General features: G+C 41.7%; 2 protein-coding genes and 3 pseudogenes across 4 annotated transcripts; 2 read left to right on the top strand and 3 right to left on the bottom strand.

Annotated features, from left to right (window-relative positions):
* Positions 1–2: 2 nt before the first annotated feature.
* Positions 3–2,947, bottom strand: LOC147179382 (uncharacterized). The gene is made up of 2 exons (XM_086067756.1): positions 2,496–2,947; positions 3–2,078 (listed from the first exon to the last, which is right to left on the bottom strand). Exons 1-2 carry the CDS (start codon positions 2,617–2,619, stop codon positions 721–723), a joined length of 1,482 nt encoding a protein of 493 aa, XP_085923882.1. The 5' UTR covers positions 2,620–2,947; the 3' UTR covers positions 3–720.
* Positions 2,948–7,366: 4,419 nt separating this feature from the next.
* On the top strand, positions 7,367–10,657 carry LOC147179381 (uncharacterized). Its single transcript, XM_086067751.1, has 2 exons — positions 7,367–7,921; positions 8,432–10,657. Exons 1-2 carry the CDS (start codon positions 7,481–7,483, stop codon positions 10,427–10,429), a joined length of 2,439 nt encoding a protein of 812 aa, XP_085923877.1. The 5' UTR covers positions 7,367–7,480; the 3' UTR covers positions 10,430–10,657.
* Positions 10,658–14,257: 3,600 nt separating this feature from the next.
* On the bottom strand, positions 14,258–17,309 carry LOC147179380 (uncharacterized; annotated as a pseudogene). The gene is made up of 2 exons (XR_015094018.1): positions 16,291–17,309; positions 14,258–15,882 (listed from the first exon to the last, which is right to left on the bottom strand). The product of XR_015094018.1 is annotated as an uncharacterized LOC147179380 (transcript).
* Positions 16,641–18,196, top strand: LOC147179379 (uncharacterized; annotated as a pseudogene).
* A 3,687-nt stretch (positions 18,197–21,883) lies between these two features.
* On the bottom strand, positions 21,884–24,761 carry LOC147179378 (uncharacterized; annotated as a pseudogene). Its single transcript, XR_015094019.1, has 2 exons — positions 24,276–24,761; positions 21,884–23,854 (listed from the first exon to the last, which is right to left on the bottom strand). The product of XR_015094019.1 is annotated as an uncharacterized LOC147179378 (transcript).
* Between the last annotated feature and the right edge of the window lie 252 nt (positions 24,762–25,013).

Raw genomic sequence — 25,013 nt, 5'->3', positions numbered from 1 at the left:
ATATATATATATATTTTATTATTTTTTTGTCAGGAAACTATTGAAAACATACACATAACATACAATACACATAACTATTGAAGTTATGTGATTAATTACAATTTTCAAAAATTAATCGTCTGACACCCCTAATTTTTAATAATCTTTTCTTCTTTTTTTTATTAGGAGCATCAGGCAATTAAATGTTTTAATTGTAATTAATCACGACTTCACTAGTTAACTCACGATTAATCACAAATTTTATATCTGTTCTAAATGTACAGTAAAAAAAATTCTAGGTTTTCATATCTTGTTACCAAAAGTAGAAAACAAAAAATAGTTGAAATGAATTTTTGACGTCTACAGCCGTCAATGGCAGTGAATGAGTTAATAGTAAAGTTACATTATTATTCACTTTAGTTCTATTCATTCACACATTCCACTATTCGTGTAGCTGCTGTTAAGTCCAGCTCAAATACATTTGTTAGTACTGTACATATGACATCTTTGTTTTTGTTTACATGATGATGATGATGTTAATTATAATCATACAAATAATGGTATTAGTAAATTACCATTGACAAGGTTGAGGACATTTTTTTCCACATATCCCTCAGTTTTTCTTCATCTGCTTGGGAATGGGCAGCGCTTTCTATACCTGGCCCGACTGGCCAAAGGACCTTATGTCATGTAAAGACCTTGACCTGGTGTGAAAAAAATCTGTCGCGCTTTTTGCTACTTTTAACTTCTGATTGATGAACGAGTGTGGGTTCTTGTGTGTTGGCTTAAGTTTCCCTTGCTAGCAAACTTTTTACCACAAACTGAGCAGCCAAAAGGCTTCTCTCCAGTGTGGGTTCTTGTGTGCACTTTTAAGAATCCTTTTTGAGTAAAACATTGACCACAAACCGAGCAAGCAAAAGGCTTCTCTCCAGTGTGGGTTCTTGTGTGTCTGCTTAAGTCTCCCTTGTAAGCAAACTTGTGACCACAAACCGAGCAAGCAAAAGGCTTCTCTCCAGTGTGGGTTCTTGTGTGAATTTTTAAGTGTGGTTTTTGAGTAAAACATTGACCACAAACCGAGCAAGCAAAAGGCTTCTCTCCAGTGTGTGTCCTTGTGTGTTGGCTTAAGTTTCCCTTGCGAGCAAACTTTTGACCACAAACAGAGCAAGCAAAAGGCTTTTCTCCAGTGTGGGTTCTTGTGTGCATTTTTAAGAGTTCTTTGCGATTAAAACATTGACCACAAACCGAGCAAGCAAAAGGCTTCTCTCCAGTGTGGGTTCTTGTGTGCATATTTAAGTTTTTTCTTTCAGTAAAACATTGACCACAAACCAAGCAGGCAAAAGGCTTCTCTCCAGTGTGGGTTCTTGTGTGCCTTTTTAAATTTGTTTTGTAAGAGAAACGTCGGCCACAAACTGAACAGGCAAAAGGCTTCTCTCCAGTGTGGGTTATTGTGTGCATTTGTAAGTGTGGTTTTTGAGCAAAACATTGACCACAAACCGAGCAAGCAAATGGCTTCTCTCCAGTGTGGGTTCTTGTGTGCACTTTTAAGCTTGTTTCGTAAGAGAAACGTCGGCCACAAACTGAGCAGGGAAAAAGTTTTTCACCAGTGTGGCTAATCATATGTCTTCTCAAATGAAAGTTGCTGCCAAAAGATTTTTTACATAGAGAACATTCCCAACGTTTGCTGCCAGTGTTACATGTCACGTCACCGTCAGACTGCTCGTCATCAGTGTGAGAAGAGTGTGACGCGTCTTCAGCATCTGACATTAAAGCTAACCGGCTGTCTGCTTGTGATCCTCCACGGTGGTCCTCATCATCTTCTGTTGTTATCAGTTGTCTTGAGCTGCTGCTTGAAGGCTCCGCCCCTTTGTTGTTTTCATATAGACATTCATCTTTAGTCTTCAAATGGACATCAGTCCCGGGCAACTCTGTGAACTCCTCCTCCTCTTTAATGTATAGCGGCAGCTGCTCCTCTTTATTTATGTTGGGAGGGTGTGGCTGCTCCTCTTCTTTAACCTGGAGAACCTCCAGGTTCTCCTCCTCTTTCACGCCAGGGAAGTCTGACTCCTGCCGCTCAGAACAAAGATATATTTCACAGACGTCTGCGGGACACAAGAGACACAAGGTTTGGTAAATTCACTTTATTGTGGGGTTAAGTATTTTATATTTAAGATTATCACATGGGCCACGTGTGCGCAATAATAACAAAGCTGGGAAAACGTACGTGTGTATTCGTTTATAGATGTGTATGTATGTACATGTATGTGTGTAGAAACAACAGATTTGCCTCAGCTTAATTAAAAAAAAAGAAAAAGCAATTGCTTAGTGCAGTGTACAAGTGACACAGCGATGTGAAAATTAAAAAAGCAGTTCTGAGATATTAAATTAAGATCTGAGTAATATACCAAAGCGACAGACAAAAACTGTAAACGCAAGGTAACACAGTGGCCGGATGAAGATTCCTCTCAAAATAAATAAATACATATTGTTGAAAAGTGTTGATTAAGCAAGCGACAAACCTGCTCTGTTCAACACAACACGAGGCTGCTTGCGCACAGCGTCCAGCAGCTGACGTTGTCGCTCGTTCTCCTCCTGTGCTCCACAAAGCTCTTTTTCGCACGTCACGTTCGTTGCAGCACACATATTCACGATATCGGCGACACTCTATGCTCACACTTGGCGTCTGCTGAGCCAATTAGTCGCTAACAAAACGCGTCTCCTTTTTTTGTGGTGGCTAGCAAGCTAAGCAAAGCTAAGCTAAACAGGGCCGAGAGATGTCGACGAGCACTGTCTGATACGAATGTAAGCAGACACGAAATGTAGTAATTATTTTAGACTTCTCTAAAGTAGCGACGCACGCACAGTGTCGATATTTAAGTCCATTCAGTCCGAACTCAAGAAGGATCATATAGCGAAGCGCGAAAGCGTGGGTGTCCACGCCAAAGCGGGCTGGAACGGAGTATCGTCGTCACGTGGAACATACGGCAACTCCAGCTGGACAAATCTCATGGCCGGAGAAAAACCATGATGTAATAATAAACAAAAATATCACGCTAAACGATATATTTACCAGGACAACAAAAGGGACACATTAAAACTGCATTTGGACGAATAAGAAACACGTGTAGTACTTGTACAGCGGTAGGAGTGCCCAATCAGGAGCTCTGTATTACTGTTGAGCCCCCTGACTAGATGTATTTAATTGGCCTTTTACTTCTTTACTATTTGTAGCAAATTATAACTTGTATCTATTTTTTAAAAGGTTTAATCGGTCAAAGTGATATTTCGAAGTGGCCGGCATCTAGTCTGGCTCTGTCAGAGTTTAGTGGCTGCCGTGAAGAAATCTTCTTGTTTGCTGTGTGAATCATTTAAAGAATTGTTTGCCCTTATACAAAGTAATTGCAACCTACTATAGGTATATTTCTGCAAAGAATATCATGGCAAGACAAATTAAACGTGGTGTTGGAAATCATTTCTCTGATTTCTGCGTGTTCAAATAAAATTCAAAGTTGAAGTCTTGTGGAGAAGTTTTGCTAGCTTTATTTCAGAGTCTGAAAGGCATCTCTAGAACCCGGCTCAAAATAGCCCTGGTCCCAGAAGTGTAACATTCTCAAAAAACACTCACCCATATATACCTAACAGTTCCCACCCCCTTTATTGATAAGAAGTAAATTTTGCCCTTCCAGGCATAGCCCAACCCATGTGGCACATCCTGTCAAAACAAGAGTCTTAAAGTCTACACACCCCCTATCCTTATCTCTTCCTCAAGGATGTGGGCAAACACCTTGCCCCCGCCACCTCCCTGCACCAGGGACCCCCCATAAAACCCCACACAGAGCACAGCCCCCGAGGAAGAGACTGTGCCCCCCCTTTGATCTTGTCCTGTCAGCAGAGTGAAATACAATCAGGCCATCTCCCATTGAGTTCTTTCAGTCCTTAACAGATGTGAGGTAAATTATTGGCTTCCTAGATAAACTATTGAACTCTGTAGCATCTTCGCACCAGAGATTCCCGCATATCTGCCCTGTAGATTATTCAGATTAAGTCCGACACCTCACTTCCTTAGGGGGAAAAACAGACCACATTCTAACTAACATATGGGAACAGTTTTACATATCTAACTAAAATCAAAAACACTTTGAAGAATATATATTGAAACAGAAAAACAATGTTAATAATCCAACATTCCCTCATTTGAACTATTCTATAGTTCAACACCTTAAGACATTGTTTTTAAAGGAAAATACCAAATCAGATTAACATTGAAAGAAGTGTCGTGATGTCACAGCTTTTGTAGATGTTTTCCCTTCTCTCAGCCATCTTGTGATGAAGCTCTTTGTTGAATGAAAAGAGTGTCGCAATAGTTCGTCTCTTCTTTAAGAATTTGGGGTAGACTACCCAAATTCTTCGATTTGTCACGGGATTATTCTGCCCGAAAATGTGACTGTTCGTGGAATGATTGCCCAAGAAAAGGCACTTGACTTGATCCGTTGACTGATGTCCTCAAACAGTGTCGAATGATGTCGAAACGGCCGCTCCAGAACGATCACTGGGTCAGCTGACGTGGCTCCAGGTCGGAGGTGATAAGATTGATGATCATCAGTTGATGAGATAGCTGAGCCTGGCACGTCTCCTTTCCAGTAGTGGAATTTCCTCTCTCCTTTCAACCTGAGAGCGTCTCTCCTTTCAACCTGAGAGCGGAATATGTTTTTAGTCTTCTCATAAACCCACATAAATTTTATTTGGAGGAAAAACCCTGATAGTTTTGTTAGTTGGGATTAGTAAATGTTATTTGGTTGAGATCCGTAGGTCCTGTGCTGTTGGAACAGGAAAAGATCTATTTTTGTGACATTAAAATAGAGCCCAGCCTTTGATTGAGTTGAATGACATTCGCTCATTCATTAATATAAGACAGAGCTTGTAAATATTTATTTTTCAAATAGTTTTTTTTTAATAATAGGTAATTTTTTACCACGACTAAATTTATTCTAAATTTGCATAACTTTGCCTTTCATATCATATATTCTCTTCCCAGAATCCCATGATCGGCCGAATCCTGGCATGCTGGGAAAAACTCACATATATTCATATTATCTATACTCTTTTGCAAACACTGGGCTCCAAACATTACATTTTTTCTGAGATAACAGATATAATATAATATAATTACCTTCATTGGCGATATTTTCATTATTGTCCATGCTTGCTTCTGACTTACCTTTTCTTCCGCTCTTGTTTTGTTCCCTGTAGATTTCTCCAAACTCAAACTGTGAATTTTCCCATCAAACTCACCCTGTCAAATGGAGTGTAGGCGATACCCCACAACCTTTGTAATTTTGTTTTGAATTTTCTAATTCATCTACATTGGTTAATATCTTAAACATGAACTGTCCTTTTGTTCATACCTCCCTCATTTTGGCAAAGATCTACAGATCTTTACAAACACGCAGTGCACTTCAAAGGAAGACACATCAAAAAAACCCGTTAGCTCATAAATAAGGACTGCCAGACTACAGCCCCCGCAAAATACGTCGTAAAATTCACAACTCTCAAAATCAGATTGTGAGGCAACCGAGATAGCCGCAGGACACTGCAAAAAATTAGCACAATCAGATAAAAACTAAAACACTAAATGTGAAAACTTTGGAGACATGAAAAACAATACTACTAGATTTAAACAAACTAAAAATGATTCAAAAACTACTAATCAACCCCACCTCTTCTACAGATTAGTGGGGCTCATAAAAACACAGCACAAAAAATATCTCTGGGATTTATAAATCACAGTGCCGTGAAAAGAAAAAAAATAATAATCGAAAATGAATCATCAAACTTGCAGTTATTTGTTGAATAACAATATCTCAGTATGATAAGATGTAAGTTTCAATATTATGTATATAAAACATATACTTAGATAATACATATTTATAACATACTTTTGTGAAGACTTCTGGGAAGACTTCTAGTAAATGCTGCACTTCGTATTTAACTTTAACTGCAGCTGGACGGAGCCCAGGAAAAAAATTCCCCACAGGAAAAACAAAAATATATCATATCGTACTAGTTAAATTCCCATTGTACCAATTCAGAAATTGATTATCCCAAGAAAATAGGCAGACATTTAGTAGGCCCTTCTCAACAATAAAATAGAGGAACTAAGATTGAAATTAATTTTTTTTTCCCAATCCCTCATTCCAAATTCACATATGTCGTGTACAATTACCTGAAATACCTTGCTATAGATCACAGCTCCCCATCCAACACATTAAAAATGCCTTGCATATCACTATGTAGCATATCTCTGAACAAGGATCACATCCCATTCCGACCACCAACTTTCTTTGTCCAGTCCCCCAGCAGAAGGCAGGACGGCAGCTGTTGTCAATGTTCAATCCTGGCCAGCAGGGCGGCTGCTGTGGCAGCAATGTTCAGAGCAGGCATTTAGATTTCCTCTGGATGCAAAACAGCCATAGGGGAGAAGTCACTGGAATGAGACGTGTACACAGTCACTGGTCATTGAGGAATTTGAGCATTATGATTGTCTGTCGGCACAGGAGGAGAATGACTGTGCTGCGGCGCGAAGCTCTTTGACTCTTTGTCACGTACATCCAAACGTTGGAAATTGCTGTCTGCAATGGCGGACTCGATGACACATAGTCCTTCTGAGAGCTCACCTGACCAAAAAATGCACACTCGTTGATGCAATGCATTAAAAATGCCAGATTGAGGATGTGGGATTATAGCAAGATATTTCACTTCCTGTTTTCTTAAAAATATTTCAAACTTGTTCTTTTTAGAATGCCCCTCAAAAACAGCCACTAGAAATACTTGCAAATACAACGTATCCGTAGAGCTGGGCGCATCCCGTTTGCAGATAGTCATCAAACCCCATCCGCTTTGGAACTTAAGCATCAGTTTCTGAAATGACACACTCAGAAAAAAAACAAATATTAAACATCATAATCATTATGTTGACTACAAAAACATTTATAATTTCTCATTCAACTATCCTAAATCCAGCCACAGCTGTACGGCTATAGGGATAATTATTTTAACTCAACATAGCTCAATACAAAATGCTATTATTTCATCATTATTCCTTTTGTTGCAATTGCCCAAAAAAGAAAAAGTTAACCTGGCTCGTCTTTATCAAAAATAGTATAGTCAGGCATGTGATTTTTCCGCTAATTCGCGGAATTCAGCTTTTTTTATCTCCCCCCCAAAAAAAAAATCCGATTTTGTCTCTCTACAGCATTCCGTTTTAGTGTTTCCGCAACTGAAATTAAACCGATCTTGCGATTGGCGGAAGTCTCCGTGTTGACCAATAAGAGCGCTTGTTATAAAGGCATAGGAGTATGCCATTGTTTGTAGACCAATAAACACGCTTGTTATAAAGGCATAGAGTATGCCATTGTTTGTTGACCAATAAACGCGCTTGTTATAAAGGTATAAGAGTATGCCGTTGTTCATTTCGCACACGTTTTTGCCGAGTGTTTAAAGAAAGATGTCCGTGATCGAACGCAAAGATGCTCCGCGAGTTAAGGAAATTGACAAACTCGTAAAAAACAAGTTTCGCTGGGACTGGTTAGAGAAGGATATATCGACAAATGTTGGAAAGAAGACTGTGACGAATTTGTTCAGTGACTTCATTCGGAAGATCGATCGTGCCGGGAAAGCGCTTTGCATTTGGTGCCGTGATACCATTGACTATGGCGGGAGAGGTTTCAAAGCTCTTGAAAGTCACGCAAAGAGCAAAAAACACGTAAAAGAACTCCAGTCAAGAACAACAAATTATTCCATCGCTGGAAGTTTTGGTGCCCAAACGAAAACTCCAAAACTTTATGGCCTCCATCCCTTATTGACATCACAATCGGGAGCGGTAATGGAGAGACGTGATCCACCCCAACAACCTGCACCAGTTGCTGATAGAGTCGTGAATTTTGAGGTAGGTGGTAAACTTTTCAAATTAATCGGAATCAAATTTTCGAAAATATTATAACGTAATAAAAATGGCCTTAACTATTTAACATGGTTAATCCACAAACTCAAATGAATGCTGCATGTTAGCACTTTCAGTTTTCAATATGTTGACTGTCTACAGTATGCAGTTAGTACAGAGATGATCGAAATGATTGTGTTTTTACCAGAGCTTGCTGCATGAGGTATTTTATGTTTTTGTTATGCATTATGTATTAAATTAAGAATGATTGATTAAATGATTTATTGCATGGTAAATATTATTTCCAATGGTTAAAGATAATTTATTATTTTGTAGCTAATTTGCAACGTTTTTTGTTACCATAATAAATACTCTGACATGTGAATGTGCATGCAAGTTTAGACTAAATCCTTTTTTATTTACTTTGGTCGCATGACATTTAGGATTATAATTCAAATAATTATTTAAATTATTTAATTGTTTACTGATTATTGTTGAATTTCTTTTATTCTTCAGGCAATGCTGTTGGGAGTGCTGGCCGAAAATTCTCTTCCGTTCACCATGGCCCCAAAGCTCATCACACTGTCAAAGGAACTGGCAAGGGATCCAAAAGCTCTGAATGGACTGTCCATGGATAGAACCAGTGCATCATACAAAATGAAGTATGGCCTTGCTCGCACTATGCTTGATGAGACTTTAACAAACTTAAGATCCTCCCACTTTTCAATGAACATTGACGAGTCCACCAGCAACAATCTACACCGTGTCCTGTGTGTACTCGTCAGCTATTTCTCCCCGTTGACAAAGTCTGTTGTGGTGGAACATTTAGCATCTTTGAGTGTTGTTAAAGTTGACAGCAAATCTCTATTTGATGAACTCTCAGCCCTCATGACCAAGAACAATATTCCCTGGAGCAATTTGGTGTCTGTGTTGATGGACTCATGTGCAGTGATGCGGGGTTCCAAATCTGGAGTTGAGACGCGTTTGCGAGGGGGACCAGCACCACATCTCCTTGACATAGATGGGGATACCTGCCACCACATCCACAACGCCTCCAAGCATTTTTGCAAGCCATTTGAGTACAAGATTGAAGGACTCCATAATGATCTCTTCAATGATTTCAAGTGGTCAACCGATCTGAAGGAAGCTCTTCAAGAAATTTGCTTTCTTACAGGCATCACCTTCACCATGCCAGAGAGATTTGTCAGCCATCGATGGCTTTCAAACTATGATGTTTCAATGTCCACCTTACGCCTCATGGATGTCTTTACCATCTTCTACCATGCATTTCTTGGCAGAGAAGATAAAGAACTCTATCTCCCCACCATCATGGCCATCTACCACAAGAAGGATATTCCAAGAGAAGTCAAAGCCAAACTCAAAGACATACAATCAGCTTTAGGCAAAAAGCACATGACTGAGGAAGGAAGGAGGAGGAAGCAGAGGATCTATGAGAAGATATTCTTCACAAGATTGGATACGCTTCTCACCCTCAACCTGTACACAGCAGTTCTGCCCTTGCTGAAGAACTATGTGATCACCTTTGAGACGAAAACACCAATGATCCACAAGCTGAACGACAAGCAAGTGGCCTTCTTCAAGAAGTTCTTGTCCTGTTTCCTGAAGCCAGAGTCCATTCAAGGCTGTAAACTGACAGAAATTGAGCTGAACAACAAAGCCAACCAACTCAGAGAAAAGGATATTTTCTATGGTGGTGTCACCAGCAAATTGATGGATTCTTCCAACAAGTCGTCAGTTGTGTTCAAGTTCAAAGCCAAAGCCAAGGCAGCATATCTGGCATGTGGACTGTACCTTCAGAAAAAGTTGCCCATGAACAGCAAGCTTCTGAAAGCAGCCTCTGCCATTGACCCACTTGCCAGAGGACACAGCTTAACTTTAAACCTACTGAAGAAGCTGTCATCGTTGGTCACCAATGTCCTTGATGAGTCAGAGCTGGGGAACTATGATCTCGAGGTGAGAGAATACCAGTTGGACAGTGAGTTGCCAACACCTTTGGACTCAGAGGGGAAGGCAATTGCACTGGATCGTTGGTGGGCTCAAGTCTTTGCTGTTGGAAGATACCCAACCTTGGCCAAGATGGTGAAGGCTCTCATGAGTTGCTTCCATGGGCCTCAAGTAGAGGGGGCTTTCAGTGTCATGGGTGATGTCCTGAACCCCAGAGCATGCAGAATGGACATAGCCACATACAGTTCTATTCAGACTGTGAAATATGCCCTAAGAGCAAGAAAGACCACCTCTGTCAGCCATTTTGGCAGGAAAGACATTCTGATGGATCCTGTGCAGTCCAAACTGTGCGTAAATCTGAGGACATCCTCCAAAAGGTACAGGGAGGAGAAGGATGCAGAAGCAGCTATGTTGTCTGCAAAACGAACAGAACTTGCTGTGAAACAGGACACTCAAATGAGCAAGGCTGCCTCAAGAAGAACCATCAAAGCTGCACAGAAGCAGGCTAGAAAGACCCATTCCAAAGCAATGAAGTCTAGGAGGAAGTAGTGTTTGTGTCATGTGAATGGATTGTGCTCAAGAATGAACACTTGTATATTCCTGTAAATATGTTGAATGTTTTAATGAGCAAAAAATAGAAAAACATTATTTATGACGTAAATAATTTTTGAATGTGACTGATTTTGAGTTGACTAAAACTGCAATTTTATATGGGATAGTTCAATATACATTGGAAATTTATGCTGTTGTTTTGTCTATTTCTTTGTCATCTGAGTGCATTGAAAGTACTTAAAATCACGGAAAAACCCATGCGGCCCCCAGACCCCCGGCTAAATTTTCAGATAATTTCACTTTGGTCAAATCACATGCCTGTATAGTATAAATTAATATTCTTCTACAAGAACTTAGCAACAGCCTTAAAAACTGTTACTTATGTTGTTTTATCATCCTTCTCTTACCTATGAAAGAGAAAAACTCACAATACGAGGACACATGACTAATCCCCCACTCACACTCAAACCCCCTCTTTTTCCATACAGAGGAGGAGAGAAAATTTCTTCATTTAGCATCCCTCAACATCGCAAAACCCATTTTACCACATTCCTTTTCATTACTTCATTCCATCTGCCATCATCTCACCAGTCTAAACTTACCCAAAACCAACTTACAGTTAAGAACATTGAAGAAAATCAAACAAAACCTCCCAATATCCAAACACTTACAATACACCCCCAACAGAGCAGCCCCCACCTTTTTTAGAAGCTAGTTCCAATTTAAAAGCACTTGCTTTGTCCAATTTCACTTTCGGACTCTCCCTCATTTCCAAAATTTCGTTCAAGAGAGTCTCCAATCGTGTCACAGAGGCGGTTACGCCAGCTGCCAAGCCGTCAGCCGCGGCCTGTAACGTAGACCGAAGTGGTCCAGAATTTTTAGCATTACCACTATGCCAATCCACATCAAGATTACCGCTATTTACCGTCAACATCGGTGCCTGCAAATTCTGCAGCATCTGAGCCGCAGGCTTGTACGGCGAGCCTGTAAACGGGTTAACAACATCAGACAAAACAGCCACGAGTGGCCCGCTGCTTGCCAGAGGTGCAACAATGTTAGCATCACAATTAGCCACATCCTTAGCACCCGCTTTTACCAACGCTCCTCGAGCAATTTTAACCGAACTGCCCATCGCCAACATTCTAGCATTCCTCATCATTTGATCCACATGTCTACAATTTCGTCGTACTTCTCTACCCTTCAAAGAAAACACAAAAGTCTGTCGTACCATTTTTTCCAGCGAGAGCCGTATGTTTACACATGCTAATTCCACAGCTTTCATCAGACCGATCAAACAAACCGTGGACATCAACGGTGGGAACCAACCCTTGTCGCAAGCAGCCGTAACCCAATCTATCAACAATGCTTGCATCTTACGCCGACTCTTTTCTCGTATGGTCCCAACTGCAACTCCGGAAGCATGCTTAACTTGCGCGTCCAAGTTCAAATTGCCACTTTGTACCGGAAGTACATTAAGATCAAACCATTCAGTATCACGATCAAAATCGCCCTCCATAATTCAGAGTTCTTACCACTCGTAGTTCCAACAAGTGTATATACTACCCAAGTAGTATTAATATTTATCAATGCAGTGACGTCTCACTTTACAATATGATAGTTCAATAGGGTAAATTTATTCGACAACGTTTAAACAACCGTACAACGAGCAACACAGAAGCTCACAAAACACACAGCACAACATATAACATACACAGACAACGAATCACAGAACATACATACACAACGAATCACGTGACCTATCGTTTCTAACAGACAGCAGTGTCATCCAATTCCGCTGTGTCAAAACTGTCTCTCTTTTACTGCATATTTTATGCAAGGCGCTCGTTTAAAGTAACTCGTCACGTACTGATGAATTAAACCGTAGAGGAAAAAAGTAACCACACACGGTAATCCTGACCAACCAAACTGCAAATGCAGAAGCGCAAAACCAAAAAAAATCACGTAATCTAGGGATCGCAAATATAACGGCATAAAACCCCAATGTCCGTTGTAATCGACCTGACTCCCCCAACTGTTCAATTTCAACAGCGCGCGCAATTTTAAAATAACTTATTACGTGAAAATGGACGTTTTAAACAGGCGACATGTACTACCTGAAAGAACAATCCCAACCAATCAAACTGCCAAAGGCAGGCGCGTCTACTATGATCTTCAGATTTATCAATGGATCTTCAAATATCCACGAAACCCCGTATCCTCTTTAGCCTTATATTCAAAAAACAACTATCATAGTCCATCGAATCCTTCACAGCGAAAAATAAGAAAAACAAAACAAATTAATAAAACGCTGCTTCTTCCTGTAACAAAACATGCGCATTCAATCCAGGCCTGCACTTGCTTTACAAAATGCACCACCCCACGTACGTGTTTACAGTCCAATGTCGCAGAAATTTTTAGAACGACATCAAACTACAACTTGTCCACACAGACCTCATGTAAAAAAATTATACAATTTAGAAGACAAAAACAAGTTGCAGCGATCCCAAACAGACAGAACTTCTCTACGTGGATAAAAGTCTCTACTTACCGTACTTAATTATCTAGGCCTAGAAGTTCCATTCGTTCATGAATCACTGCAGCTCGAAATCCTCTTAACACCATTCAGCGTCGGGGGTCACCAATTGTTGGAAATCATTTCTCTGATTTCTGCGTGTTCAAATAAAATTCAAAGTTGAAGTCTTGTGGAGAAGTTTTGCTAGCTTTATTTCAGAGTCTGAAAGGCATCTCTAGAACCCGGCTTAAAATAGCCCTGGTCCCAGAAGTGTAACATTCTCAAAAAACACTCACCCATATATACCTAACAGTTCCCACCCCCTTTATTGATAAGAAGTACATTTTGCCCTTCCAGGCATAGCCCAACCCATGTGGCACATCCTGTCAAAACAAGAGTCTTAAAGTCTACACACCCCCTATCCTTATCTCTTCCTCAAGGATGTGGGCAAACACCTTGCCCCCGCCACCTCCCTGCACCAGGGACCCCCCATAAACCCCCACACAGAGCACAGCCCCCGAGGAAGAGACTGTGCCCTCCCTTTGATCTTGTCCTGTCAGCAGAGTGAAATACAATCAGGCCATCTCCCATTGAGTTCTTTCAGTCCTTAACAGATGTGAGGTAAATTATTGGCTTCCTAGATAAACTATTGAACTCTGTAGCAGCTTCGCACCAGAGATTCCCGCATATCTGCCCTGTAGATTATTCAGATTAAGTCAGACACCTCACTTCCTTAGGGGGGAAAACAGACCACATTCTAACTAACATATGGGAACAGTTTTACATATCTAACTAAAATCAAAAACACTTTGAAGAATATATATTGAAACAGAAAAACAATGTTAATAATCCAACAGTGGCAAGATATGCGGAGTAAAAAAACAGAAGGCGGCAAAATATACAGACAACTTAAATAACTTTGCAACACGGAAGAAGGACCCCATTAGCGAATTTATTAGGAAAACGGATAACAGAGAGGCATGAAGGGCCATGATCACTGATGTCTGTAGCAGACCTGGTACATGAAGAAGAAATATACGCATATAACAGGGTTAAGTCAAGACACATACAATACAAGGAAACACATCCTTCGTTCATTCAGCGGTAGACAGGATTTCAGCACCATTTTAAAAGTCAATCCATAAATGAGTTCATATCAAGCTTCATTAATCACGGCTATTCTCACCAGCACACCTGTGTCTCTTAGCGTTGGCATTACTTGAATATATTTGACCACAAACGGAGCAGGCAAAAGGCTTCTCTCCAGTGTGTGTCCTTGTGTGTTGCCTTAAGTTTCCCTTGTGAGCAAACTTTTGACCACAAACAGAGCAAGCAAAAGGCTTCTCTCCAGTGTGGGTTCTTGTGTGTCTGCTTAAGTCTCCCTTGCGAGCAAACTTTTGACCACAAACCGAGCAAGCAAAAGTCTTCTCTCCAGTGTGTGTCCTTGTGTGTTGGCTTAAGTTTCCCTTGCGAGCAAACTTTTGACCACAAACAGAGCAAGCAAAAGGCTTCTCTCCAGTGTGGGTTCTTGTGTGCCTTTTTAAGAGTTCTTTGCGATTAAAACATTGACCACAAACGGAGCAGGCAAAAGGCTTCTCTCCAGTGTGGGTTCTTGTGTGCCTTTTTAAGAGTTCTTTTTGATTAAAGCATTGACCACAAACGGAGCAGGCAAAAGGCTTCTCTCCAGTGTGGGTTCTTGTGTGAATTTTTAAGTTTCTTCTTCCAGTAAAACATTGACCACAAACCGAGCAAGCAAAAGGTTTCTCTCCAGTGTGTGTCCTTGTGTGTTGGCTTAAGTTTCCCTTGCGAGAAAACTTTTGACCACAAACAGAGCAAGCAAAAGGCTTCTCTCCAGTGTGGGTTCTTGTGTGCATTTTTAAGAGTTCTTTGCGATTAAAACATTGACCACAAACCGAGCAAGCAAAATGCTTCTCTCCAGTGTGGGTTCTTGTGTGAATTTTTAAGTGTGGTTTTTGAGTAAAACATTGACCACAAACCGAGCAAGCAAAAGGCTTCTCTCCAGTGTGTGTCCTTGTGTGTTGGCTTAAGTTTCCCTTGCGAGCAAACTTTTGACCACAAACCGAGCAAGCAAAAGGCTTCTCTCCAGTGTGGGTTCTTGTGTGCATTTTTAAGAGTTCTTTGCAATTAAAACCTTGACCACAAACCGAGCAAGCAAATGGCTTCTCTCCGGTGTGTGTCCTTGTGTGTCGGCTTAAGTCTCCCTTTTGAGCAAACTTTTGACCACAAACCGAGCAAGCAAAAGGCTTCTCTCCAGTGTGGGTTCTTGTGTGCACTTTTAAGTGTGGTTTTTGAGCAAAACATTGACCACAAATCGAGCAAGCAAAAGGCTTCTCTCCAGTGTGGGTTCTTGTGTGCACTTTTAAGCTTGTTTTGTAAGAGAAACGTCGGCCACAAACTGAGCAGGGAAAAGGTTTTTCACCAGTGTGGCTAATCATATGTCTTCTCAAATGAGAGTTGCTGCCAAAAGATTTTTTACATAGGGAACATTCCCAACGTTTGCTGCCAGTGTTACATGTCACGTCACGGTCAGACTGCTCGTCATCAGTGTGAGAAGAGTGTGACGCGTCTTCAGCATCTGACATTAGAGCTAACCGGCTGTCTGCTTGTGATCCTCCACGGTGGTCCTCATCATCTTCTGTTGTTATCAGTTGTCTTGAGCTGCTGCTTGAAGGCTCCGCCCCTTTGTTGTTTTCATATAGACATTCATCTTTAGTCTTCAAATGGACATCAGTCCCGGGCAACTCTGTGAACTCCTCCTCCTCTTTAATGTATAGCGGCAGCTGCTCCTCTTTATTTATGTTGGGAGGGTGTGGCTGCTCCTCTTCTTTAACCTGGAGAGGCTCCGGGTTGTCCTCCTCTTTCACGCCAGGGAAGTCTGACTCCTGCCGCTCAGAACAAAGATATATTTCACAGACGTCTGCGGGACACAAGAGACACAAGGTTTGGTAAATTCACTTTATTGTGGGGTTATGTATTTTATATTTAAGATTATCACATGGGCGCAATAATAACAAAGCCGGGAAAATGTACGTGTGTATTCGTTTATAGATGTGTATGTATGTACATGGTTGTGTGTAGAAACAACAGATTTGCCTCAGCTTAATTAAAAAAAAAGAAAAAGCAATTGCTTAGTGCAGTGTACAAGTGACACAGCGATGTGAAAATTTAAAAAGCAGTTCTGAGATATTAAATTAAGATCTGAGTAATATACCAAAGCGACAGACAAAAACTGTAAACGCAAGGTAACACAGTGGCCGGATGAAGATTCCTCTCAAAATAAATAAATACATATTGTTGAAAAGTGTTGATTAAGCAAGCGACAAACCTGCTCTGTTCAACACAACACGAGGCTGCTTGCGCACAGCGTCCAGCAGCTGACGTTGTCGCTCGTTCTCCTCCTGTGCTCCACAAAGCTCTTTTTCGCACGTCACGTTCGTTGCAGCACACATATTCACGATATCGGCGACACTCTATGCTCACACTTGGCGTCTGCTGAGCCAATTAGTCGCTAACAAAACGCGTCTCCTTTTTTTGTGGTGGCTAGCAAGCTAAGCAAAGCTAAGCTAAACAGGGCCGAGAGATGTCAACGAGCACTGTCTGATACGAATGTAAGCAGACACGAAATGTAGTAATTATTTTAGACTTCTCTAAAGTAGCGACGCACGCACAGTGTCGATGTTTAAGTCCATTCAGTCCGAAATCAAGAAAGATCATATAGCGAAGCGTGAAAGCGTGTGTGTCTACGCCAAAGCGGGCTGGAACGGAGTATCGTCGTCACGTGGAACATACGGCAACTCCAGCTGGACAAATCTCATGGCCGGGGAAAACCATGATGTAATAATAAACAGAAATATCACGCTGAACGATATATTTACCAGGATATATAAAGGGATACATTAAAACTGCATTTGGATGAAAAAGAAACACGTGTAGTACCCTTACAGCGCTGTTTTAAAGCTGTAAAGTCGTGCTCCTCAACAAAATTGCTTATCAGCGCATCGCATCCACGAACATGAACACTTATGACACGTAAAAATAAAGCTGTATTCCTGAAACGAAAACTTGAAGAGTTACAACTAGTGATGCGCCCTACTGTGCCGAGGCGCCGATGCGTGTGCCGAGTAAACCCGAAACAAATCTGCAAAGCGCGCATCGAGGCATGTGTTGATTACGCTAGTGGCCACGCCCGAAGCCTCGGAACGCGCGTTGCTACGTCGGAAGCCTCGCCAGACGGGCTTCCTACGTCATCGCCAACACATAGTTTCGCGGGTGATTCGAAATAAAATGGCCTACCGAGACGACAATGAGCTCACAGGAGACACTAACACGCCCAACTCGCATCTTCAAACCTCAATTAAATCGGATTCGTTTTGCAATGGACGCACCTGCAACGAAAAAGAAGAGAACATTCCCTGTCTGGGATCATTTTGAGCAGATCTCTCCTCAAAAGGTACATATTATAATATCCAGTGTGAATATATATTGTAAATTATTGTGACAACACAGTGTATCCCTCGTTTTAATGTCTTTCTTCTACTTGCTGATATTTCAAAAGGTGAAGTGTAAACTTTGTTCTAAAGAACTTGGGTGCCAAGAGAACACTCTTTAGCCCCAATAAAGCACAAGAGGCTGAGAGGAGGCTCACAGCTGAATGTGCGACAGTGATCCGGCACAGGGCATCTTCCTCCTCCTCTCCTCCAGCCCATCATCTTCATCAACACAACCGGACACATCAGAAGCTTCCCAGCCTGTGGAGCAGGGTAATATTCAATACATTCTAATGGTGTTAATTAAGCAATAGGAAATGAGCGGCAGTGCATTATTGTGGGATAAGGCATTCTTTTGCTCCCATCTCTATGATGGGCAGCCAGAACTGCCTGTTGGCTGTTAGTCTGTTTGTTGTGTCTTAGGTGACAAACTGTGGCGGCGATTGGACCACACAGTCATGCAGAGGAGAACCCAGAGTGAGACCGCAGATGCGACTGTGGAGGTCCACACTTACCTGGGGGAACCCAACATAAGCAGGATGTCAGGACTACTGGGAGCTGCTTAAACATGTTTACCCAAACCTCTACAAACTAGCAATAACCGTTCTCTGTACCCCGGCCTCATCCGTCCCTTGCGAAAGACTATTTTCAAAAGCAGGAGAAATCCTATCTAAAACAAGAAACCGTTTAAATCCCAAAACTTTGGAAATGCTAGTTTTCCTCAATAAAAATGAATGAAAGGTGTGTCTTGTTCCTTGTTTATATGTCAATGTCTAAAATAAAGCAATCATTCTTTCAATTACCACACGCACATTCATTCACATCACAACTCCCAGCCATTTTGACCCCATCAAATCCATGGTATCATTTTAATCACTGTCTGTCATGACATTTATTTTCCACATGAAGGCGCAATAGAACAAATGAAGCCTCATGATGCGTCGGCCCAGGAGCGAACCAGTTGGATGGAAGGCCTCATTGCTTCATGATGCTTCAGTTTACCATCACTAGTTACAACAGTTTGATGACCTCTAAATATAGCTGTGTGTGTGTGTGTGTAAAGTAGTGGGCTTGAGGACCCGGGGGGACATTCTAGGGGCTCTGGGACCTGGGGAAAGGAAGGAGTGGCGCCCGTGAGATCCCACATTGATTGCTGCAGGTGCGCATGTGGCCACATAGCCAAAGACACGAGGACGCCCAACATATTGCACAAGAGAATCTAGACCCATTCTACACCTGTCGAGTAAGCTGCTCGAAGTAGCAGGGAATCCGTCAAGGCGCTAAGCATATAATAAAATTAACTGTCATAAGATTACTACCCGCTGATATCTGTCACATTCAATTAGGGCTCCATTTCAGCCTACCGGCACCTGCGCAACAGCCCGGAAGCAAGGTTGCATTTGGGAGGGAGCATTGTCCAAAAGGTATGACCTGTTTACTTAGTTGAATACAATTCTCCTATCAAGACACTTTTATCTAAATTTACCTTTATTATTATTTAAGTTTTATAATAATGGGATAAGCGGTAGAAGATGGATGGATGCATTCAGTTACACAATGCAAGAAACAATGTTTGTCTTTGTAGGAGTGCCCAACCAGGAGCTCTGTGCCACTGTTTATCCCCCTGACCCGTTTTATTTAATTGGCCTTTTACTGATTTCCACCCCTCAGCAAATTAAAACCAGCATCCATATTTAATAAAGGCTTTATAGGGCAAAGTGCAATATAGAAGTGGCCGGCATCCAGTCTGGCTCTTCCAGCTTAGTGGCTGCCGCGAGGGAATAATATTGTTTGCTGCGTGAATCTGTTAAAGAATTGTTAGCTGTGTGACAACTGATCTTTGCGCATTGAGATATAACCGACACAGCTAAATTGCTCTACACTGTAGTCCGTTGCCTGTGCCTGGCATTTCAAATCAGCTAAGATAGCAGGGTTGTGTGTCATTTGCAATCACCACACAAGAGAACCGGTGTTGATTGTGCCACTGTTTGATGCCTTGCAAGCAGCACCGAGGCATTTCTGTAGCGATGCGCGCTGAATGGAGACACGCCCGCCGAATGTTGCAAAAAATAAAAAATAAAACTGGCCTGAACATATGACTGTATAGCCGATAGCCCACACATGCCCGTCCGCGCAAGACGTTGAAGCCTCAGGGCGGCGAGTTCTCTCATCCCATATCACAAGCAGCTATTCAAAAAGGGAAAACGTTTTTAACCAAATATTGAATAACAAGCCCAATATGATGCAATCGCTGTAACCGATGGAATTATTCATTAATGTATGAAAAAGAAAGTGCCATTTTTGGCACTCCACAGCAAAGCGGCAGGAAGCGACGAAATGTCGAACAGGATTGTGCTAGATGGCAAAGGTCAGGCAAACACGATGGTATTATGGCTATGCCCAAATGCAATAATGTGGGTAAAAGCAGTCAAATAGTGACATTCTAAAGTAGCAGAATAGTGTGGGGGAAAACTAGCAGGTTTGCAACGTGAAGCGTGGAATCTGCGAGAACACGGCACATTTATGAGGGGGGAGAAACAGAAACCTGGGCGGGAACGAAATATATGCAGCGACAATGCTTTTAAAGAGATGGTTATTGCGCTAGCAGAGACCAACCACATCAAAATAAGGATCCATCCCAGGCTCATCAATCTCAACACCTGACGACTCAGACCGGGAAAACATCGGCTGATCCATTATCAGCTGACCCTATCCAAGGCTTCATTCCTCAACAATTGAGTCACATTTGCAAACTTCATCTCCAGATGACTTCAAAGCGGGAACACATCTCCGTCTGCTGCTGCATCGCGACACTCTTGAACAACCACAACATTTTGTGTTAAGCCTCACATATGCTATGCTTGTTACACTGAAAAATCTTTTAATGTATCAAATTGTTCTTTAATGCCATATGACTGCTAAACTACCTCCTCTCCTGCTAAAAGATTAGTGCTTGCTTCTGTTTCTTATTCTAATGATAATGACTACTCTCCCCACACAACCCTTGCTTAATGTTGCACCTGCCGTTTGCGATGATGAAGATCCCCGCTGGAATTTTTCTGTGAAATTAATTAATGATTCTGTATGTTGGAATCTTTTGAGTCCAAGAGAAGGAATGAAGTGAATTATGTTAATTTTAACTGTTTGATTTATATTACTATTTAGAAGTGGACATAACTGCTTTAATTTACTCAGTATGTCTCTGTGTGAGAATTCAAGGTGATGTGGGGGGTTGAAACGAATGTGTTAATTAGATTCCTTTGTCTTTTACAAACAGGTTGAGCAGGAGGAGTTTCAGTGACATCTCTTCTTGCTCTGAAAACAACGTAAATCTTTATCTTGTGAGAGGAAGGGGAACAGTTTGGTGATGTGTATTGATGTATCATGTGACTGTCTGAGAAGGAGAGGATTGGCAGAAGAAGACGGGGAGGAGTTTGAAGAGTCACGGAAGGATACTAGTGCCTGGAACTGGGGGAGGAGCGACAAACATGAGGGAGAACAATGGCGGCGTTTGGCCGAGCTCATGTGTCCATAAGCTTATGTAAAAAATAAATCCTGATTTCACCGATTTCATTGTCTGAGTTTGATAATCAACATTATGAACACGGGAAAAAAAGAACGATTTTCCAACACTAGCAAGCTAAGCAAAGCTAAGCTAAACAGGGCAGAGAGATGTCGACGAGCACTGTCTGATCCGAATGTAACCAGACACGAAATGTAGTAAATATGTTTGACTTGAGTAAAGTAGTGACGCACGCACAGTGTCGATGTTTAAATCTTTTCAGCCCGAAATGAAGAAGAATCATATAGTGAAGCGCAACAGCGTGTGTCTACGCAAAAGCGGCCTGGAACGGAGTATCATCATCGCGTGAAACCTACGGCAACTCGGCTGGACAAACCCCATGTCCGGGGAAAAACAAAATTTAATAATATACAAATAATCACGCTGAACGATATATTTACCAGGAGAACAAAAGAGACATATTAAATCTGCATTTGGACGAATAAGAAACACGTGTAGTACTTGTACAGCGGTAGGAGTGCCCAATCAGGAGCTCTGTATCACTGTTGAGCCCCCTGACTAGATGTATTTAATTGGCCTTTTACTTCTTTACTATTTTTAGCAAATTATAACTTGTATCTATTTTTTAAAAGGTTTAATCGGGCAGAGTGCTATTTCGAAGTGGCCGGCATCTAGTCTGGCTCTGTCAGAGTTTAGTGGCTGCCGTGAAGAAATATTCTTGTTTGCTGTGTGAATCATTTAAATAATTGTTTGCCCTTATACAAAGTAATTGCAACCTACTATATGTATATTTCTGCAAAGAATATCATGGCAAGACAAATTAAACGTGGCAAGATATGTGGAGTAAAAAAACAGAGGGCGGCAAAATATACAGACAACTTAAATAACTTTGCAACACGGAAGAAGGACCCCATTAGCGAATTTATTAGGAAAACGGATGACAGAGAGGCATGGAGGGCGGTAGACAGGATTTCTGCACCATTTTAAAAGTCAATCCATAAATGAGTTCATATCAAGCTTCATTAATCACGGCTATTCTCACCAGCACACCTGTGCTTCTTAGCGTTGGCATTACTTGAATATATTTGACCACAAACGGAGCAGGCAAAAGGCTTCTCTCCAGTGTGGGTTCTTGTGTGCCTTTTTAATTTTCGCCTGTCAGAGAAACTTTGACCACAAACCGAGCAAGCATAAGGCTTCTCTCCAGTGTGGGTTCTTGTGTGCACTATAAAGTGTGGTTTTTGAGTAAAACATTGACCACAAACCGAGCAAGCAAAAGGCTTTTCTCCAGTGTGGGTTCTTGTGTGTTTGTTTAAGTTTCCCTTGTGAGCAAACTTGTGACCATAAACCGAGCAAGCAAAAGGCTTCTCTCCAGTGTGGGTTCTTGTGTGCACTATAAAGTGTGGTTTTTGAGTAAAACATTGACCACAAACCGAGCAAGTAAAAGGCTTTTCTCCAGTGTGGGTTCTTGTGTGTTTGTTTAAGTTTCCCTTGTGAGCAAACTTGTGACCATAAACCGAGCAAGCAAAAGGCTTCTCTCCAGTGTGGGTTCTTGTGTGCACTATAAAGTGTGGTTTTTGAGTAAAACATTGACCACAAACCGAGCAAGCAAAAGGCTTTTCTCCAGTGTGGGTTCTTGTGTGTTTGTTTAAGTTTCCCTTGTGAGCAAACTTGTGACCATAAACCAAGCAAGCAAAAGGCTTCTCTCCAGTGTGGGTTCTTGTGTGACATTTTAAGATTTCTTTTTTAGTAAAACATTGACCACAAACCGAGCAAGCAAAAGGCTTCTCTCCCATGTGTGTCCTTGTGTGTCGGCTTAAGTCTCTCTTTTGAGCGAACTTTTCACCACAAACCGAGCAAGCAAATGGCTTCTCTCCATTGTGGGTTCTTGTGTGTTTGCTTAAGTTTCCCTTGTAAGCAAACTTGTGACCACAAACCGAGCATGCAAAAGGCTTCTCTCCGGTGTGTGTCCTTGTGTGTCGGCTTAAGTCTCCCCTTTGAGCAAACTTTTCACCACAAACCGAGCAAGCAAATGGCTTCTCTCCAGTGTGGGTTCTTGTGTGCATTTTTAAGTTTTTTCTTTCAGTAAAACATTGACCACAAACCAAGCAAGCAAAAGGCTTCTCTCCAGTGTGGGTTCTTGTGTGCCTTTTTAAGTTTGTTTTGTAAGAGAAACGTCGGCCACAAACTGAGCAGGGAAAAGGCTTCTCTCCAGTGTGGGTTATTGTGTGCATTTGTAAGTGTGGTTTTTGAGCAAAACATTGACCACAAACCGAGCAAGCAAAAGGCTTCTCTCCAGTGTGGGTTCTTGTGTGCACTTTTAAGCTTGTTTTGTAAGAGAAACGTCGGCCACAAACTGAGCAGGGAAAAGGCTTTTCACCAGTGTGGCTAATCATATGTCTTCTCAAATGAGAGTTGCTGCGAAAAGATTTTTTACATAGAGAACATTCCCAACGTTTGCTGCCAGTGTTACATGTCACGTCACCGTCAGACTGCTCGTCATCAGTGTGAGAAGAGTGTGACGCGTCTTCAGCATCTGACATTAAAGCTAACCGGCTGTCTGCTTGTGATCCTCCACGGTGGTCCTCATCATCTTCTGTTGTTATCAGTTGTCTTGAGCTGCTGCTTGAAGGCTCCGCCCCTTTGTTGTTTTCATATAGACATTTATCTTTAGTCTTCAAATGGACATCAGTCCCGGGCAACTCTGTGAACTCCTCCTCCTCTTTAATGTATAGCGGCAGCTGCTCCTCTTTATTTATGTTGGGAGGGTGTGGCTGCTCCTCTTCTTTAACCTGGAGAGGCTCCAGGGTTGTCCTCCTCTTTCACACCAGTGAAGTCTGACTCCTGCCGCTCAGAACAAAGATATATTTCACAGACGTCTGCGGGACACAAGAGACACAAGGTTTGGTAAATTCACTTTATTGTGGGGTTATGTATTTTATATTTAAGATTATCACATGGGCCACGTGTGCGCAATAATAACAAAGCTGGGAAAACGTACGTGTGTATTCGTTTATAGATGTGTATGTATGTACGTACATGTATGTGTGTAGAAACAACAGATTTGCCTCAGCTTAATTATATATAATAAAAAAAAGCAATTGCTTAGTGCAGTGTACAAGTGACACAGTGATGTGAAAATTGAAAAAGCAGTTGAGAAATTCAATTAAGATCTGAGTAATGTATCAAAGCGACAGACAAAAACTGTAAACGCAAGGTAACACAGTGGCCGGATGAAGATTCCTCTCAAAATAAATAAATACATATTGTTGAAAAGTGTTGATTAAGCAAGCGACAAACCTGCTCTGTTCAACACAACACGAGGCTGCTTGCGCACAGCGTCCAGCAGCTGACGTTGTCGCTCGTTCTCCTCCTGTGCTCCACAAAGCTCTTTTTCGCACGTCACGTTCGTTGCAGCACACATATTCACGATATCTGCGACACTCTATGCTCACACTTGGCGTCTGCTGAGCCAATTAGTCGCTAACAAAACGCGTCTCCTTTTTTTGTGGTGGCTAGCAAGCTAAGCAAAGCTAAGCTAAACAGGGCCGAGAGATGTCGACGAGCACTGTCTGATACGAATGTAAGCAGACACGAAATGTAGTAATTATTTTAGACTTCTCTAAAGTAGCGACGCACGCACAGTGTCGATGTTTAAGTCCATTCAGTCCAAAATCAAGAAGGATCATATAGCGAAGCGCGAAAGCGTGGGTGTCTACGCCAAAGCGGCCTGGAACTGAGTATCGTCGTCACGTGGAACATACGGCAACTGCAGCTGGACAAATCGCCAACACATAGTTTCGCGGGTGATTCGAAATAAAATGGCGCACCGAGACGACAATGAGCTCACAGGTGACACTGACACGCCCAACTCGCATCTTCAAACCTCAATTCAATCGGATTCGTTTTGCAATGGACGCACCCGCAACGAAAAATAAGAGAACATCCCCTGTCTAGGATTATTTTGAGCAGATCTCTCCTAAAAAGGTACAAATTATAATAGCCAGTGTGAATATATATTGTAAATTATTGTGACAA

This window comes from Leptonotus elevatus, chromosome 2 (assembly GCF_054856555.1).
Source record: "Leptonotus elevatus isolate MCC_2025b chromosome 2, RoL_Lele_1.0, whole genome shotgun sequence".
In the NCBI taxonomy this organism is placed as follows: Eukaryota; Metazoa; Chordata; class Actinopteri; order Syngnathiformes; family Syngnathidae; genus Leptonotus; species Leptonotus elevatus.
The sequence above is the reverse complement of the archived record's forward strand: the minus strand, read 5'-3'. Positions and strand labels throughout refer to the sequence as shown.